At 53.6% G+C, this 15,627-nt stretch overlaps 1 protein-coding gene across 1 annotated transcript in view; it reads right to left on the minus strand.

Moving 5' to 3' along the window:
- CACNA1H (calcium voltage-gated channel subunit alpha1 H) overlaps positions 1-15,627 on the minus strand; it is a gene marked incomplete at its 5' end in the record, with an annotated part of 219,303 nt that overhangs the window by 28,441 nt on the left and 175,235 nt on the right. The window contains 8 exons of the mRNA XM_029057244.2: positions 2,784-2,854; positions 4,627-4,760; positions 5,319-5,428; positions 7,067-7,218; positions 11,326-11,518; positions 12,876-12,965; positions 13,620-13,745; positions 14,714-14,840. Coding sequence (XP_028913077.2) covers positions 2,784-2,854; positions 4,627-4,760; positions 5,319-5,428; positions 7,067-7,218; positions 11,326-11,518; positions 12,876-12,965; positions 13,620-13,745; positions 14,714-14,840 — 1,003 coding nt within the window. The remainder of the gene's footprint in view (positions 1-2,783; positions 2,855-4,626; positions 4,761-5,318; positions 5,429-7,066; positions 7,219-11,325; positions 11,519-12,875; positions 12,966-13,619; positions 13,746-14,713; positions 14,841-15,627) is intronic.

The following is a 15,627-nucleotide window of genomic DNA, read 5'->3' on the forward strand; positions in this document are numbered from 1 at the left end:
GGTAGGCCCTCTGCTTATAAATATGTCTCCCCTGCTAGGCTGTAAGCTCCTTGATGGTAGTGCTCATGTATATTATCCATTTTCAAAGCCCTCCTGAAATGCCACCTCCTCCACGCAGCCTTCCTTGTTTCATTCCCATCCCCCCAATCACATCTATTCCTCTCCTCCAATTCTCTCCTTGACTCCCTCCAATCTGGCTTCCATCCCCTTCACTCCACAGAAACCACCTCCTTAAAGGTCACCAATGATCTCCTTGCCAAATCCAGTGGCCTCCATCCTAATCTTTCTTGACCTCTCCTTTGACATGTTGACCACCCCTTTCTCCTGGAACATTATTCAACCTTGGCTTCACTGACTCTTCTTCCTGGTTCTCCTCTTATTTCTCTAGCTGTTCATTCTTGGTCTCCTTCGCGGGCTCCTCCTTTGCCTTCCACCCCCTAACTGTTCAAGGTTCCGTTCTGGGTCCCCTTCTATTCTCCATCTACAGCCACTCCTTTGGAGAACTCATTCACTCCCATAGTTTCAACTACCACTTCCATGTGGATGATACTGAAATCTACATCTCTAACCCTGATCTCTCTCCCTCTCTGTAGTCTCACATTTCCTCCTGGCTTCAAGGCATGTCTCCCATCGCCTCAAGCTTAGCATGTCTAAAACAGAAATTCTAATCTTTATACTCAAACCCTTTGCTTCCCCTGACTTTTCCATCACTGTGGATGGCATGACCATCCTTCTTGTCTCACAAGCCTGTAACCTTGACTCCTTAGCTCTTTGAGTCTTTGAGTCCTATCTCTTATTCAACTCACATATTAGGTCCATCACTAAATCCTGTCGATCCCACCTTCACAACATTGCTAAAATCCACCCTTTCCTCTCCATCCAAACTACAACCTTTTCAATACAATCACTCATCCTATCCCACCTGGATTATTGCATCAGCCTCCTTGCTGATCTCGCTGCCTCCTGTCTCTCCCCATTCCAGTCCATACTTCACTCTGCTGCCCAGATCGTTTTTCTACAAAAACATTCAGAACGTTTCCCCACTCTTCCATAAACTCCAGTGGTTGCCCATCCACCTCCATGTCAAACAAAAACTTCTCGCCACTAGTTTTAAAATACTCAATCGCCTTGTTTCCTCCTACCTCACGTCGCTACTCTCCTACTACAATCCAGCCTGCATTCTTTGCTCCTCTAAAGCCACCCTTCTCACTGTACCTCGTTCTCGTCTATTTCACTAACAACCCCTAGCCCACATCCTGTCTCTGTTGGATTTAAGGAGGGAGAGCATTCCAGACCAGACGATTAATCTCCCTTTTTTAAAGTTTTATTGAAGGCACATCTCCTCCAAGAGACCTTCCCTGACTTAGCCCTCCTTTCCTCTTCTCCCACTCCCTTCTGCATCACCCTGACTTGCTCCCTTTATTCATTCTTCCTCCCAGCTCCACAGCATTTATGCCCATATCTGTAATGTACTTGTTTTTACTAATATCTGCCTCACCCTCTAGACTGTCAGCTCACTGTAGACAGGAAATGTGTCTGTTTATCATTCTATTGTACTCTCCCAAGTGCTTAGTACAGTGCTCTGCACATAGTAAGTGCTCAATAAATACGGTTGACTGAATGAAATGAATGAATCTGTCTACACTCCCCTCAACATTTGTGAAGTTCATTTCATCCATCAACATTCATGTACAAATGTACACGTTTATTTCTCTAAGGATGCAAACACAACCGTGCATGTTTGTGTTTGTGTGTGTGTGCATGCATGTGTTTGTGTTTGTGTGTGCATGCATACACGTGTTCGTGTGCACGGGGGCCCTTGCTGGACTCTGCCAGAGTTCCCTGGCTGCTGCCACATGCAGCCAAGGGAGGGAAGGTCGACCCTGCGACAAGACCCCCAAACAACTCCTCCCTCCCCCAAGACAGTAGGCCATGAGCCTGTAACCTTGATGTCATCTTTGACTCCTCTCTTTCATTCAACCTACATATTAGGTCCATCACTAAATCCTGTCAATCCCACTTTTACAACTATGTTCCCTACCACACGTTTGCCATGTGCTAAGCACTGCGCTTTATAAAAAGTCATCAGATTGGACCCAGTCACTCTTCCATATGGGGCTCACAATCAACAGGGAAGGTGGGAATCCAGTCTCTATTCTATAGCTGGGGAAACTGAGGCCTAGGGAAGTGAGGTGACATACCATTATTGATCCAGCAGGCCAGTGGTGTTGCTGGATTAGAAGCCGGCTGCTCTAACCCCCAGCCCCGGGCTCTTCCTTCCAGGACACCTGCCCTTGCAGTTGAAAACTGTTCTTGCTCCGGCCCTGGATCCACTGATGGATCCTGACCACCCACTTCTGCTCATGGACCCTCCAGCTGCTGCTTGCAGCAGCCGCCTCCCAACGGCCCCCCAACCCTCTACTGGCCCCTACAACCCCTCTCCATGCCCCCATCTCCCTCTACCCCAGTCCCAGCCCCTTTCCCCATTTTCAGTCCTTCTTTCTGTCCCCAGTCCTCGGCTTGGCCCCCAGTCCCTCTCCCAAACCCCAGCCTCCTGCCCCCTCTACTGCCCCCTACAATCCCTCTCCCTGCCCCCATCTCCCTCTACCCAGCCCCAGCCCCTCCCCCCAATTCTGAGCCCCTCTCTCTGCCCCCAGTCCCCCTCTTAGCCCCCAGTCCCTCTCCTCAATCCCAGCCCCTGTCTTCTCTGTCAGGTCCCTGCCCCTCTACCCGGTCCCACCCTCCCCCCAGCCCCTCTTCTGCTGAGCAGAGAGCGCTCTTACCTGGGGCAGTGCCTGTACCACAGTGTCCAGCAGGGCTCGCATCCCCGTGGCCATTTTGAGCAGCTTGAGCACTAGGACAGAAAGCAGAGCAGTGGAGCATAGACCAGCCCAGGATCCCCGACCCTCACTAGGCAGGGCGGGGGGCAGGGCCAAGGAGTGGGACTGGGGGGACTGGAGTGGTAGGAGGTGGGATGGGGGTTGCTGGGCTGTTGGATAGGGGTTGCTGGGCTGGTGTATGAGCAGGCAACCTCTGAAGGAGGACTGATGTCCCTGACTGACCCCGGGCCCCACCATGTCTGCCCCAAGACAGCCATGAGAAGTGTGGGGAGGGGGACCAGGAAGACATTCATTCAATCGTATTTAGGTGGGGACAGGGGGCTTGGGAGTTAGGGGGTGCAGGGGCAAGAAGTCCTGGGGATTATGATTATAGGGATCTGGGAACCTGGGGGCCACAGGGGTTGTAAGAACTGGGAGTAGGGGGGCATGGGGGCTGCAGGGGCTGGGGGGGTGGGCAGGGACAGAAAAGCCCAGGGAGGGAAGTAGTATGGTCTAATGAGAAGCAGCATGGTGTTATGGCTAGAGAAAGGGCCCGGGAGTCAGAAGATCATGGGTTCTAATCCTGGCTCTGCCTCTTGTCTATTGTGTGACCTTGGGCAAGTCACTTTACTTTCTGTGCCTCAGTTACCTCATCTGTAAAATGGGAATTGAGATTGTGAGCCCCTTGTGGGACAGAGACTATGTCCAACCCGATTTGCTTGTATCCATCCCAGCACTTAGGACAGTGCCTGGCACATAGTAAGCACTTAACCAATACCACAATCATTATTGTTAGTATTATTAGTGGAAAGGGCACAGGCCTGGGAGCCAGAGGACCTGGGTTCTAACCTCATCTCTGCCACTTGCCTGCTGTGCGACCTTGGGAAAGTCACTTCACTTCTCTGTGCCTCAGTTTCCTCATCTGTAAAATGGGGATTCAATACCTGTTCTACCTTCTACTTAGAGGGAGACCATCCATCCCTCTGAGCCCCTTTAAGGGGCTGCCCCAGGGTGCCCCTCTCTCAGGGGTCCTGCAGGGTCTGTGCCAGGCAGGGGCCTCTCAGTGGGGTTGCCCACACCCCTCCCGATTCAGCCGCCCCAGTGCCTGGGGCAAGGGGCTCTACTGTGTCCCTCCAGTGGCTGCTCCCCTTTTTATGGTGTTGGTTAAGTGCTTATTAGGAGCCAAACACTGTTTTAAGCATTGAGGTAGATACAAGTTAATCAGGTCTGACCCAGTCTCTGACCCACAGAGGGGCTCACAGTCTACGTAGGAGGAAGAACAGGTATTGAATCCCATTTTACAGATGAAGAAATTGAGGTATAGAGAAGTAAAGTGACTGGCCCAAGGTCACACAGCAGATAAGTGGCAGAGCAGGGATTAGAACCCATGACCTTCTGAGTCCCATGCTTGTGCACTATCCACAACACCATACTACTTTTCACTAGACCACACTGCTTCCCTCCCTGGGTTTCCCTGTCCCTGCCCTCCACCCCTCTCCAGCCCCTGCAGCCCCCGTGCCCCTCCACTCCCAGTTCTCACAACCCCTGTAGCTCCCAAGCCTCCCAGGTCCCTATACCCCCAGGGCTTCCACATCCTCTATCCCTCCCCACATCCCTGGGCCCCTGCATCCCCTAGCTCCCATGTCCCCTGTCCCCACCTAAGTCTCCCCAGCTCCCACGTCCCCCAGTCCCTCCTGGTCCCAGTGCCCCCTGCCATGCCCCTGGCCCTAACCCTGCTGCCAGCCCCCACTCCCCATGGCCCTGCCCTGAATCTGTCCCCCATGCCACCCCTGACCGTGCGCCTAACCTCTGGCGATCCTCAGGACTCGCATGATGCGGATGATGGTGGGGTTGATGGGTAGAGCAGCATTTATCTCAATCTCCTCCAGTGTGATGCCCAGGGTGGACAGAAGCACAATAGCCAGATCCAGCTGGTTCCACCTAGGAGGAGAAGGAGGACAGTGCATGAGATGGGGAAGAACAGTGTGGGCAATGGGGTGGATGGCATGGACAAGGGGTAAGATGGGCTGGTCAGCAGAGTGGAGTGGTGTGGGCAGCAGGGCAGAATGGTATGGGCAGGGGGGTGAAATGGTGCAGTCAGTGGGGTGGGATGGTGAGGTCAGTTGGGGGGGATAGTGTGGTCACTCATTCAATTGTATTTTTTAAGTGCTTACTGGGTGCAGAACACTGTACTAAGCACTTGGAAGAATACAACAGACACAGTCCCTGCCCGCAGTGAGCTTATAGTCTAGGGTGGGATGGCATGGGCAGAGGGGTGAGATGGTGTACTCAGTGGGGCAGAACTGTGCAGTCAGAGGGGTAGGATGGTACAATCAGCAAGGTGAGACAGTGTGGTCAGTGCGGGGGGGGGGGGTTGGGTGCTCAGTAGGGTAGGATGGCACAAGCAGCAGGATCAGAGGGTGCAGACAGTAGGGCTGGATGGTGAGGTCAGTGAGGTGAAGGTGCTCAGAGGAACTTCTGCTGATGACCACAGCGCACCTGTCTTTAAAGAAGCGCCGGATTCCGAACGCCACCAACTTGAGGACTGCCTCGAAGACGAACACGATGGTGAAGACGTAATTGCAATATTTCAGTGCTTCATCCAGGGACTGCAAAGACACCTGCCTGTTAGCTCAAGGACTGGGACATCCCAGTGAGGGCGGGCGGTACAGTGTTTAGTTGGGGAGGGGGAGGCTTTAAGGAAAGCAAATGGGCCCAAAGACGCACTTGGGGTTTCATTTGCCTTGCTGGGAAACCTCGGGTCTAGGCAGAGGGCTGCAGGGGTAGGGGGAGATTGGCACCTGGCTCGGGAAGATGTGAGGGTCAAGATCATCTTTGCAGCCCCTGGGGAGGGGTCAACTGGCACAGAGGTGAGAGTCAATCTGACCAGCAGTAGGGCTATCAGCTGGGGTGGAGTGACCAGAACATGTCTCAGTAACCACTCATGAATGGACAGATCAAACCCATCTCCATGCCAGAAAGCAGGTGACCCAAATGGAAGGACAGGTGACTGGGCATTGGGAGACTTGGGTTCTAATCCCAGCCCTGCCACTAGCCTGTTGTAGGACCTTGGGAAAGCCATTGACCCTCTCTGGACCTCAGTTTATCCATCAGTAAAATGGGGACAGGACGCCTGCTCTCCTTTGTTCTCAGATCATGGGGGACAAGGCTGTATCTGGTCCCACATGCATCTTCCCCGCAGCTTGGCCCATCAATGAGTCTGCAATTGAGGTCACAGTGCTGTTCACACCAGGACCCCCTGATGGCCCCTGGTGGACACCACCTGATGCCCCTTTAACAGACAGGGATGTGGGCTGAGGTCAATCAGTTGGCCAGCGGCAAAGCCGGGCCTTGAGCTCCGTGGACCAATTAGTAGAGCAAATGTCAGGGCTGTTAAAGGCTCCACCTTGAACTGGGTGTTGTGATGGGAGCCACCACAGGACTACTTCAGCCACCATGGGGGCCAGTGGGAGGCAGGGAGGCCCAGCAGAGAGATCCTGGGACTGGGAGGCAGTAGGCCTGGGCTTTAATCCTGGCTCTGCCACTGGCCTGTGTTGTGACCAGAGGCAAGTCACTTTACCTCTCTGGGCTTCAGCCTCTGTGTCTGCAAATTGTGACCTGGAGTGGGATAGGGACTGTGTCCAATTTATCAACCAATGTTATTTATTGAGTGGTTACTGGGTGCAGAGTACTATAATAAGTGCTTGGCAGAGTACAATATAAGAGAGTTGGTAACCTGTTCCCAGCCCACATTGAGCTTCCAGTTTAGAGGATCTACTGTAACACAGTAAAAGCTAGGAGGAATTCTGGCATTTAGGAAGCACCTACTGCATACTTTCTTCCTGCTCCCACCCTTAGTTACTATTTTCTGTCTGTTTTCTTCCCCATTACAATATGGACTCCTGAAGGGCAGGGGCCATCCCCCACATTACGGGCTGGGCTCCCAGAGAGCAGGGACTGGCTGTTTCCCCCATTACAGCATAGGCTTCCGAGGTGAAGGGGCGGTTTCTCTTACTGCTGCAGCTGCTCTCTACTCCTTAGCAGTCAGTACAGTGCCTGGTGCTCCGTAATGGAGTCTTCCCTGGTTCCCCTGGAGAAGGCTTTGTTTCTGAGACTCAAGGCCCGGGGTCTGAGCACAGGTGTCACTTTAGTCCCTGCCATCTGCCGCAGTGTTAGGGGTCGTAGAGGGCTGCGAGTCTGGGGAGGCCGGGGGTGGGCTCGAGGTGGGCAGGGCTGGCGATTGGTACCTTGGGCTGGTTATAGTGCTCCATAGACATGGTGATGACGTTGACTCCAATGATGAAGGTGATGAACAGGTCGAGGTAGTGGCTGGTGCAGAGCGTATGGATGGAGAGGCGGAGTGGCGAATAATCTGCGTAGTATGGCCGGCGCTGGGCTTCTGCAGAGACAGGGATGTAGGGGGCGGGATCAGAGGTTGGGCTTGGGGTGGGTTCAGCTGTCCTTGGGGGTCGAGGGGGCAGGCTCAGAGGACGGGTTCGGGGGGTGGGGGTGGGGGGCGTGTTCAGGGGAACAGGGAGCAGGCCTGGGCGTGAGCAGACCTGTCATTGGGCAGGGTAGGATGAGGGGGATGGGTTTGGGAGGTGGGTTCTGGAGACCCAGGGGACAGGTGGGTCTAAAAGGGCCCCCCAACATCCCCACCCCAGGACAAGGTTCCAAAAACTTGGGAAGAGATCATCAAAAGGCAGCGTAGCCTAGTGGAAAGAGGGCAGGCCTGGGAGTCAGAGGTTCTGCAGAGGCTCTGCCGCTTTCCTGCTACATGACCTTGAACAAGTCACTTCATTTCTATGAGCCTCAGTTTCCTTATCTGTAAAATACCTGTTCTCTTACATCTACCCAGTGCTTAATATAGTGCTTGGCACATTTTAAGTGCTTTACAAATACCACAATTATTATGAATAGAGTGTAAGATCCTCAAGAGTGGAGATCATGACTTCTCTGCCATTGAGAAAGAAGTCCAGTGCTCTGCACACAGTAGTGCTCAGTAAATACCAATGATTGACTGTAAGCTCCTCGAGGACAGGGCTTATGCCTTATTTCTCTATTGGGCTCTCCCAAGCATTTAGTCCTATGCCTAAATCCTAACAGACTGGAAGCTCCCTGAAGGCAGAGAATGGGGATCTTCCTTCTGTTGTACTTTCCCAAGTGCTCAGTACAGTTTTCTGTCTCAGTAGCTTCTCACTCAAGGCCACTGATGATGAAGTGCTGATGACTCTGATCAACAGGTCAAAGGCAGCCAGTGCAGCCCCCTTGGAACTGGCAGGAACGGTATCTGCCACCAGAGAATGCTGTAGCTGAGGCGCCCTCCCCTGCCTCGAAGCTGTGAAGCGATGACCTGTTTGGGGACCCCCTAGGGGAGTGGCCCACCTTCCAGACGCCCCCCCCCCACTCCCCCCACCACATACGTACTCACAGCTGGACAAGAGGCAAGTGACAGTTAGCAAAGTCAGGACAATGTCCTGCGGAAGCTCACTTGGGTCCACCCCCACCCAGTGGGGGTCGACATACACTGTCTCTGGGGAGCCCCCTGGACCTTCCCTAGCTCCTTCCTCCCCAGTCCCCAGGACTATGGACCCCGTTTCTGGGCTGCGGCGGAGGGAGGCTGGGTATAAAGTTTTCCCCTGGCTCTACTGGAACGGGTCCTCACAATGGCTCCAGAGTCCTCATTCTCCCCTCCTGGTGGGGGTCCATGCGGACCTGGAAGCTATGTCTGAGCCATGCAGGGATGGAGAGAGGGAGGAAAGGAGGGAGGGAGGGATGAAGGGAGGGAGGAATGGCGGGAGGAAGGGACAGAAGGAGGTAAAGATAGAGAGAAGGATGGGGGGAGGAAAAGATGGAGGTAGGTACCGAGGAAGGGAGGTAAAGAAGGAGGGATGGACAGACGGAGAAAAGTTGCTGAAGATGTGAATAGCCTAAAGGAAGGCACCCAGAAGAAGGAAGAAGAATGAAGGACTTCCTCCTTAGACTGTGAGTCACGTGCTGGGCAGAGACTATAACCAGCCTGATGAATGTTTAGTAGGGTGGAGGAAGAGGTGGAGGAGGAAGAGGAGGAAGAGGAGGAGGAGGAGGAAAGAGTGGAGGAGGAGAAGGGCAGGTTTTGTGCCTACTGACTGTTGCAATGTACTCTCCAAAGTTCTTAGAACAGTGCTTTGCCCACAGCAAGTGCTCAGTAAATACCATTGATAAGTTGATTGATGGATCGATATTTACTAGATGCTTCCCATGTATCAATTCAGGATAATCAGACTGGATATAGTCCGTGTCCCACCCAGGGCTCATAGTAAAGAGGTTGGGAGAGTAGATATTTTATCTCCATTTCACAGAGGAACAAAACTGAGGCCCACAGAGGAAAAGTGACTTGCTCAAGGTCACAGAGAAGGTCAGTGGTAGGGCCGTCATTAGAACATGGATCTTCCGACTCCTGAGCCTGGACTCTCTCCACTAGGCCACACTGCCTACCTGGAATGTTTCTGTAGCTGGACAATAGCCAGCAAAACCCAATTGGAATGGGGATTGGAATAATGCTAATGGTTATATTTACTAAGTGTTTACTATTTGCCAAGCACTGTACTAAGTGCTAGGGTAGATACAAGACCATCAGGGGGCTCATCATCTAAGTATAAGGGAGAACAAGATTGAACTCCCATTTTGCTACTGGGGAAAAAGAGGCACTGAGGAGTTAATTGACTTGCTCACGGTCACAGAGCAGGTAAGTGGCAGAGCCGGGATTAGAACTTGGATCCTCTGACTCTCAGGTCCTCTGACTCCCAGGTCAGGCTCTTTCCACTAGGTCAGGCTGCTTAAAAGAAACCCCATTGGCCACTTCTCTAAGCCGGGCTTCATGTCCATGGAGAAAGCAGTCTCTCTCGCTAGGATGGCAATTTACTGAGGGCAGGGATTGATCATGTCTACATATTCTATTGCTTTGTACTCTTGTAAATGCTTAGTACAGTGCTCTGCACACATTAAGTGTTCAATAAATAGACTGATTGATTAATTCTCCGTTGGAGTGGTCTTTGGGCAAGGAGGTGGGAGCTAGAAATGGAAAACCCTGCCCTTCCCACCCTGACCAAGTCTGTTTCAGGAAGGGGGGAATTGTGTGCAGTGGCTGCTGGCCAGCAGGCTGTGGGTCAGAGGGGAGAACTAGGCACTGAGGATGGGGGTATCAGGTGGAGCTGCTGGAGGGGTGGGGACAGGGACCCCCAGAGGGGAGTTGAAGAGCAGCGCCGGATGGGGATGGTGCTCTTAATCCTGGATCTGGTCAGAAATCTCCTGTTGCCACGGCTGAAACCCAAAAAGCTGCTAAATACTAGTTCTCTGGTTGTCGTTCTGGGGTTGGTGTGAGTCATGTATGTGGGTGTGTAGGTACAAGCACCCACATGGATCTTTGCATATGTAGAGAATGCAGCTTTAGTTTTTAGGGGGTTTTGGAACTCTCTAACCCAGAGGATGCCGCCCTTAACCCAGAATTTCATAAGGCTGGTTAGGAAAGTTAGCGGCGTGGTTTGGATTGGCAGTGAGCCACCGATTTCCCTGATAAAACAGATAAATAACATGTAAACAAGTGGCTTGAGAGCCTTAAAATGAGAATGATACACAAACAGCTTGGAATGTAACCATCAAAATACTTTCGCTCCAAAGTGAAACTTCATATCAGTGCAATCTTTTGCGCTCCTGCCCCTGTTGGTGAGTGTGAGTGTGTGTGTGTCCAAGTGTATATGTCTGTATGCATGAGATCTGCTCGTCGAGAGAGGCCAGCGACAAGGAGAGGGGTTGGGCCCACGGAGAGGGTGAGCCCAGAGAGGCAGCAGGCCTGGGGAGGGTATGGGCCTTGGAAGAAGGGGAGCACTGGGGGTAGAGGGGGCAGGCCCAGAGAGTGGGTGGGTACTGAGGCTCCCCACCGGCAACACCCAATCTCATCACTATTGCTCACAATGGGCAGGGCTGGCTGGCCCAGTCCTGAATACTCTCTTGTCCTTGGGATTCCCCAGGTCCTAGGATCACAGAAAGGAGGCCACAAACCCTGTGGTAATCTGGGGTGCCTGGGAGGGAAACTTGAGAGTCTCCCTGCTTCAACTGCGGGTACAAGTAAGAACCTGTGTGGAAATGGGGAATGCACTCCTAAATGGTGACTGAGATAGGGCTGGGCCAGAGCTGAGGGTCCCTCAGCCTGGCCCTCAGGCAGCTCTGCCCACACGTGGGCAGTCGGGGCAGGGAAGGCAGGCAGGGCTGTGTGAGTTCCTAGGCTAGGGGAGGGTTCTTCCAGGGGGTAAAGGGCGCAGCCCCTCCAACGCCAACAGATCCCAGCTCCCCAAACCCAGGGAGGTGCTCAGACACTCGGGACAATGCTCTGGCCCAAAGCTGCTGCCCCCCTCACTGCGGCTGCCCCCTTGCATCTGCCCCAGTGCATCTGCCCCCATGCGTCTGCCCCAGTGCAGCTGCCCCTGTACGTCTGCCGCAGTGTGGCACGGTGTGGCCCCATCCTCACTCCTGCGCTTCTTGTCAAGACGTCGCAGCCGCTTCTCCTCACGCCGGCGCGCCTCCTCAGCCTCTTGGTGCTCCCGGCACTTGTGGAAGTTCTCCACTACCACGCCCACGAACATGTTCAGCACAAAAAAGCTGACGATGAGCAGGAAGGAGATGAAGTACAGGAGCATCCACGGGTTGTGGTTCTGGATGGGCTGGCGGATGGGTGGTGGGAGATCAGCAGGCAGAAGGGCGGTGTTGAAGGGGCGGGCACGGAGGGAGAGAGGGAGAGTTAGTGGAAAGCAGGGTTTGGGAGGCCCCTAACTCTGGATACTCTGGTTAGCAGCCTCCCACTGGGGTAGGGTGTCCTCTCTTCCTATCAGTTCCCCTCCCTCTGGCCCCACCGCTGCACCCTCCTCATACCTAACTCCCCTTGGCATGTGGAGGGGTAACCTGGACCCCAGTGCTTAGGTCTTGGGGCTTGATAAATACTACTGTTCTTACTATTACTACTACTACTACTACTTACTACTACTACTACTACTACTACTACATGTCCAAAACAGAATTCCTCATCTTCCCACCCAAACCCTGTCCTTGCCCTGATTTTCCTATCACTGTAGTAGACAGGACCAGCATCCTCCCTGTCTCACAAGTCCTGGACTCATCTCTCTTATTCAACTCACATATTCAATCTGTCATCAAATCCTGTCGGCTCAACCTTCACAACATTATTAAAATTCACCCTTTCCCTCTCCATCCAAGCTGCTACCAGGTTAATCCAAGCACTTATCCTATCCCACCTTGATTACTGCAACAGTCCCCTCCTGACCTTCCTGCCTCCAGTCTCTCCCCACTCCAGTCCATACTTCACTCTGCTGCCCAGTTCATTTTTCTATAAAAACTTTCAGTCAGTCCATGTTTCCTCACTCCTCCAGTGGTTGCCCATCCAGGAACTCCTTACCATCGGCTTTTAAGCACTCACTTATCTTGCCTCCTCCTACCTCATCTCACTACTGTCCTACAACAAGCCAGCCCTCACGTTTTGCTTCTCTAATGCCAGGCTACTCACAGTACCTCAGCCTCATCTATCTCATTGCCAACCTCTTGCCCACATCCTACTTCTGGTCTGGAATACCCTCCCTCTTCATATCTGACAGATGATCACTCTCTCCACAAGTGGCAGGCAAGTGGTAGAACTGGGATCACAACTCAGGTTCTTTGGTTCTCAGACCTGAGCTCTTTTCACTAAGTCCTGCTGTTTCTCTTGGGGATAAGACACCTGCTGTCTCTCCCCATCAGACTATGAGCTCTATGTGGGAAGGAGACTGGCTCTGACCTGATGATCTTGCATCTACCCTAGTGCTTAGTACAATGCTTGGCATGGAGTAAGTGCTTAAGAAATACCACCGTTATGATTATTTATATTACTAGGGATGTGGCAGGGAGGAGGAGGAGGTAGGGAGGTGTGTTGGGGGTCCAGAGCCCAGGCCTGAGCTCGGGACTGGTAGTCAGCCCGCCACCCCAGTACTCCCATGACATCGCAGCCCAGGGCCCCCAGTTAACTCCTACCTGCTGATCAACGCCCACGGCATCCAGCCCATCGTACATGATGTTTACCCAGCCGTCTTTAGAGGACAGGACGAAGAGGGACATCAGCGCCTAGGGAGAGGACATGTTGGGGGGGATAGGAATGGGGTTGAGTGGCAGCAAGTACCTGGTGCCCCATCCCCCCAGCACCCAACACCCTGGCACCCGGCACCCTGGCTCCCAGCACCCTGCATGGGGCTCTACTCCCAGTTCAGCTCCTGGCCTGCTGGGTGACCTTGGCCAAGTCACCAAACCTCTCTGGGCATTTGCTTCCTCATCTGTAAAATGTAAAATATAAGATGTATGCTCCCCGCCTCACCATCCCCACCTCACCGCAAATATAAGCCCCATGTGTCCTATGAATTGTCAGATGGGATTATTCTCAGACTTAAACTAGCTCTTTGAACAGTTCTTTGGCAGCACTGCCATTATGGTATTGGATGGGTGTTCCAGGTCGGTGTGGAGTGTGGCAAACTGTGGATTGTCAGGGGAAGGGGCTTCCTCGAGGTCTGCCAGTCTGGGCCAACACTGGGGATTGTCGTAGGCAGGGGCAAGGGTAGGGGAGGGACCTAGGGCAGGAGTGGGGAAGAGGACAAGGGCTAGAGCCTGGGACTGGCAGGGGCAGGGGTGGGGAAGGAGTGGGGGCAGGACAAGGGGTAAGATCTGGGTCTGAGCAGGACCAGGGGCAGGGACTGTGTAGGAAATACAGGGAGGCAGCCAGCTCACCTGCCCCAGGTTGTCGAAGTTATACTTTCTGCGGACCCAGCGATAGTGGGCCAGGCTGCAGTCTCCCCGCGTGGTGATGTTCTTTGTGTCCGAGCCCTCACAGTAGTAGAATTTTCCCTTGAAAAGCTGCCATTGGGAGGAAGCCACGGTCAGCCCTGCTCGCGTCAGCCCCTGCTGACCACCACTGCCCCGCTCCCAGGACCAGCTGCTGATGGATGGGAAGCGAGTAAAGCAGCCACCCTGGGGTGTGCCATCTAAGGGGAGGAGCCGTCCCTGGGACACCCCCCATTACACGCTCTGAGGCCACCTGGACCTAACTCTGGCCACCCCTGGAATCCTGGCCCTGCGTCTGCAGTGCTTTCCAGTGGGACGATATCATGGCTAAGAGGGTGGGACACTGTGATAGACCTCCGGTCTTTCCCACCTTGGCTGGGCATACATCTGCCTCCTTCTAACCTGTGTTCACTAAGAGATAGAAGGAGGAAGAGGCCCACCTTGGGGACCGGGGGAGGGTGGAGGAAGCTGGGGCTGTTGTTGTATTGTAGTTTCCCAAGCACTTAGTACAGTGCGCACCCAGTAATCACTCCATAAATATGATTGAATGAATGAATGGTGGAGGCGCTGATGGAAGTTTCCAAGCTTGGGAGGGTTGTGGGAGGCTGGAGAGGCTGTAGGAGGTTCAGTGGGTTGTGGGAGGCCCTCTTTCAGACACCTTACTCATTCAGACTGTCTTTGACGGGCCCAGGGGGCTGGGGACAGTGCAAGGTGTAAAGCAGAGGCAGTGTGGCCGAGTACATGGAGCCCCGGGCTGGTAGTCAGGAGCCCAGGTCAAAAGTCCCATCCCCACCCTGGCTGCTGGGGGACCTCAGGGATGGCACTCAGCCTCTCTGGACCTCCGTCTTCTCCATCATGACATGGGAGTGGGTTCCCTCCCTTGCTTGCTCTCTCAGTCCTGCTGGACTGGGAGGCCCATGTGGGCTGGGGCCTGTTCCTGCTCTGGCTATCTTAGCCCAGCAACAGTAGGCCCGGTGTCAATGCTGAGGGGGCAGCAATCCAGGAACCCTGTGGAACACTGCTCGGGGTGGCCGTCCTACCTGCACCCCCAGGATGCCGAAAACGATGAAGAAGGCGCAGCAGATGAGAACGATATTTCCGATGGGCCTCAGAGATGAGATCAGCGTCTCCACCACCAGCTTCAGGCCTGGAGCCCGGCTGATCACCCTGCCCCAAAGATGGAGAGAGAGAGAGAGAGAGAGAGAGAGCTTGGGCTTGGTGGCCTGGCCCGACGGCCATCCTCCCTGGAGCTGCTGGGTCACAGCATGACCCAGCCTGTCCCTTGTCCTGTCCTGGACCCTGGTGAGAGAGATGACTGCTGGTTGACCTGATGGGTTGTGATCAATCTAACACTTAGTACTGTGCTTGGTGAACAGCAGGCTCTCAGTACATGATGGTGATGATCCCCGTTCTTCCTCCCTCCTCTGTCTCCTGCTCCTCCTGATCCTCCTCCGCTCTCTCTTCCATATCGTCTATCTCCTCCTCATCACTGTGCAGTATGCTCAGAGGACACTCAGTAGACAAGACTGATTGGCTGATTGATGGTGGGGAGAGTTTGGGGCTAAATGTCAACAGGGCCTCGGTTACAATGGCTAAGGATTTGGCCCGTCTGACCCAAGGTAGGATATTCACAGCGCTGGGTGCCTTTCTGTTCAGCATTTTGATTTTCAGTATACAGGCTCCCTCCGGCAGCCGAGTTCCACTTCCTGGATGCAGCCCTTGTGTCCACAGGGACTGTGAAATGGGACACTGTGGTCTGAGGAGTGGGCAGTGGGGGGCCCCCACAGAGGGATGCTCTAAACATCTTGGACAGGCCTTCCACAATGTGGTATATATGCAATCATCATGTTAAGCTGCTTGCCTACTGTCATAATAATAATAATAATAATGTTGGTATTTGTTAAGCGCTTACTATGTGCCGAGCACTGTTCTAAGCGCTGGGGTAGACACAGGG

Source organism: Ornithorhynchus anatinus, chromosome 2 (genome assembly GCF_004115215.2).
Source record: "Ornithorhynchus anatinus isolate Pmale09 chromosome 2, mOrnAna1.pri.v4, whole genome shotgun sequence".
NCBI classification, from domain to species: Eukaryota; Metazoa; Chordata; class Mammalia; order Monotremata; family Ornithorhynchidae; genus Ornithorhynchus; species Ornithorhynchus anatinus.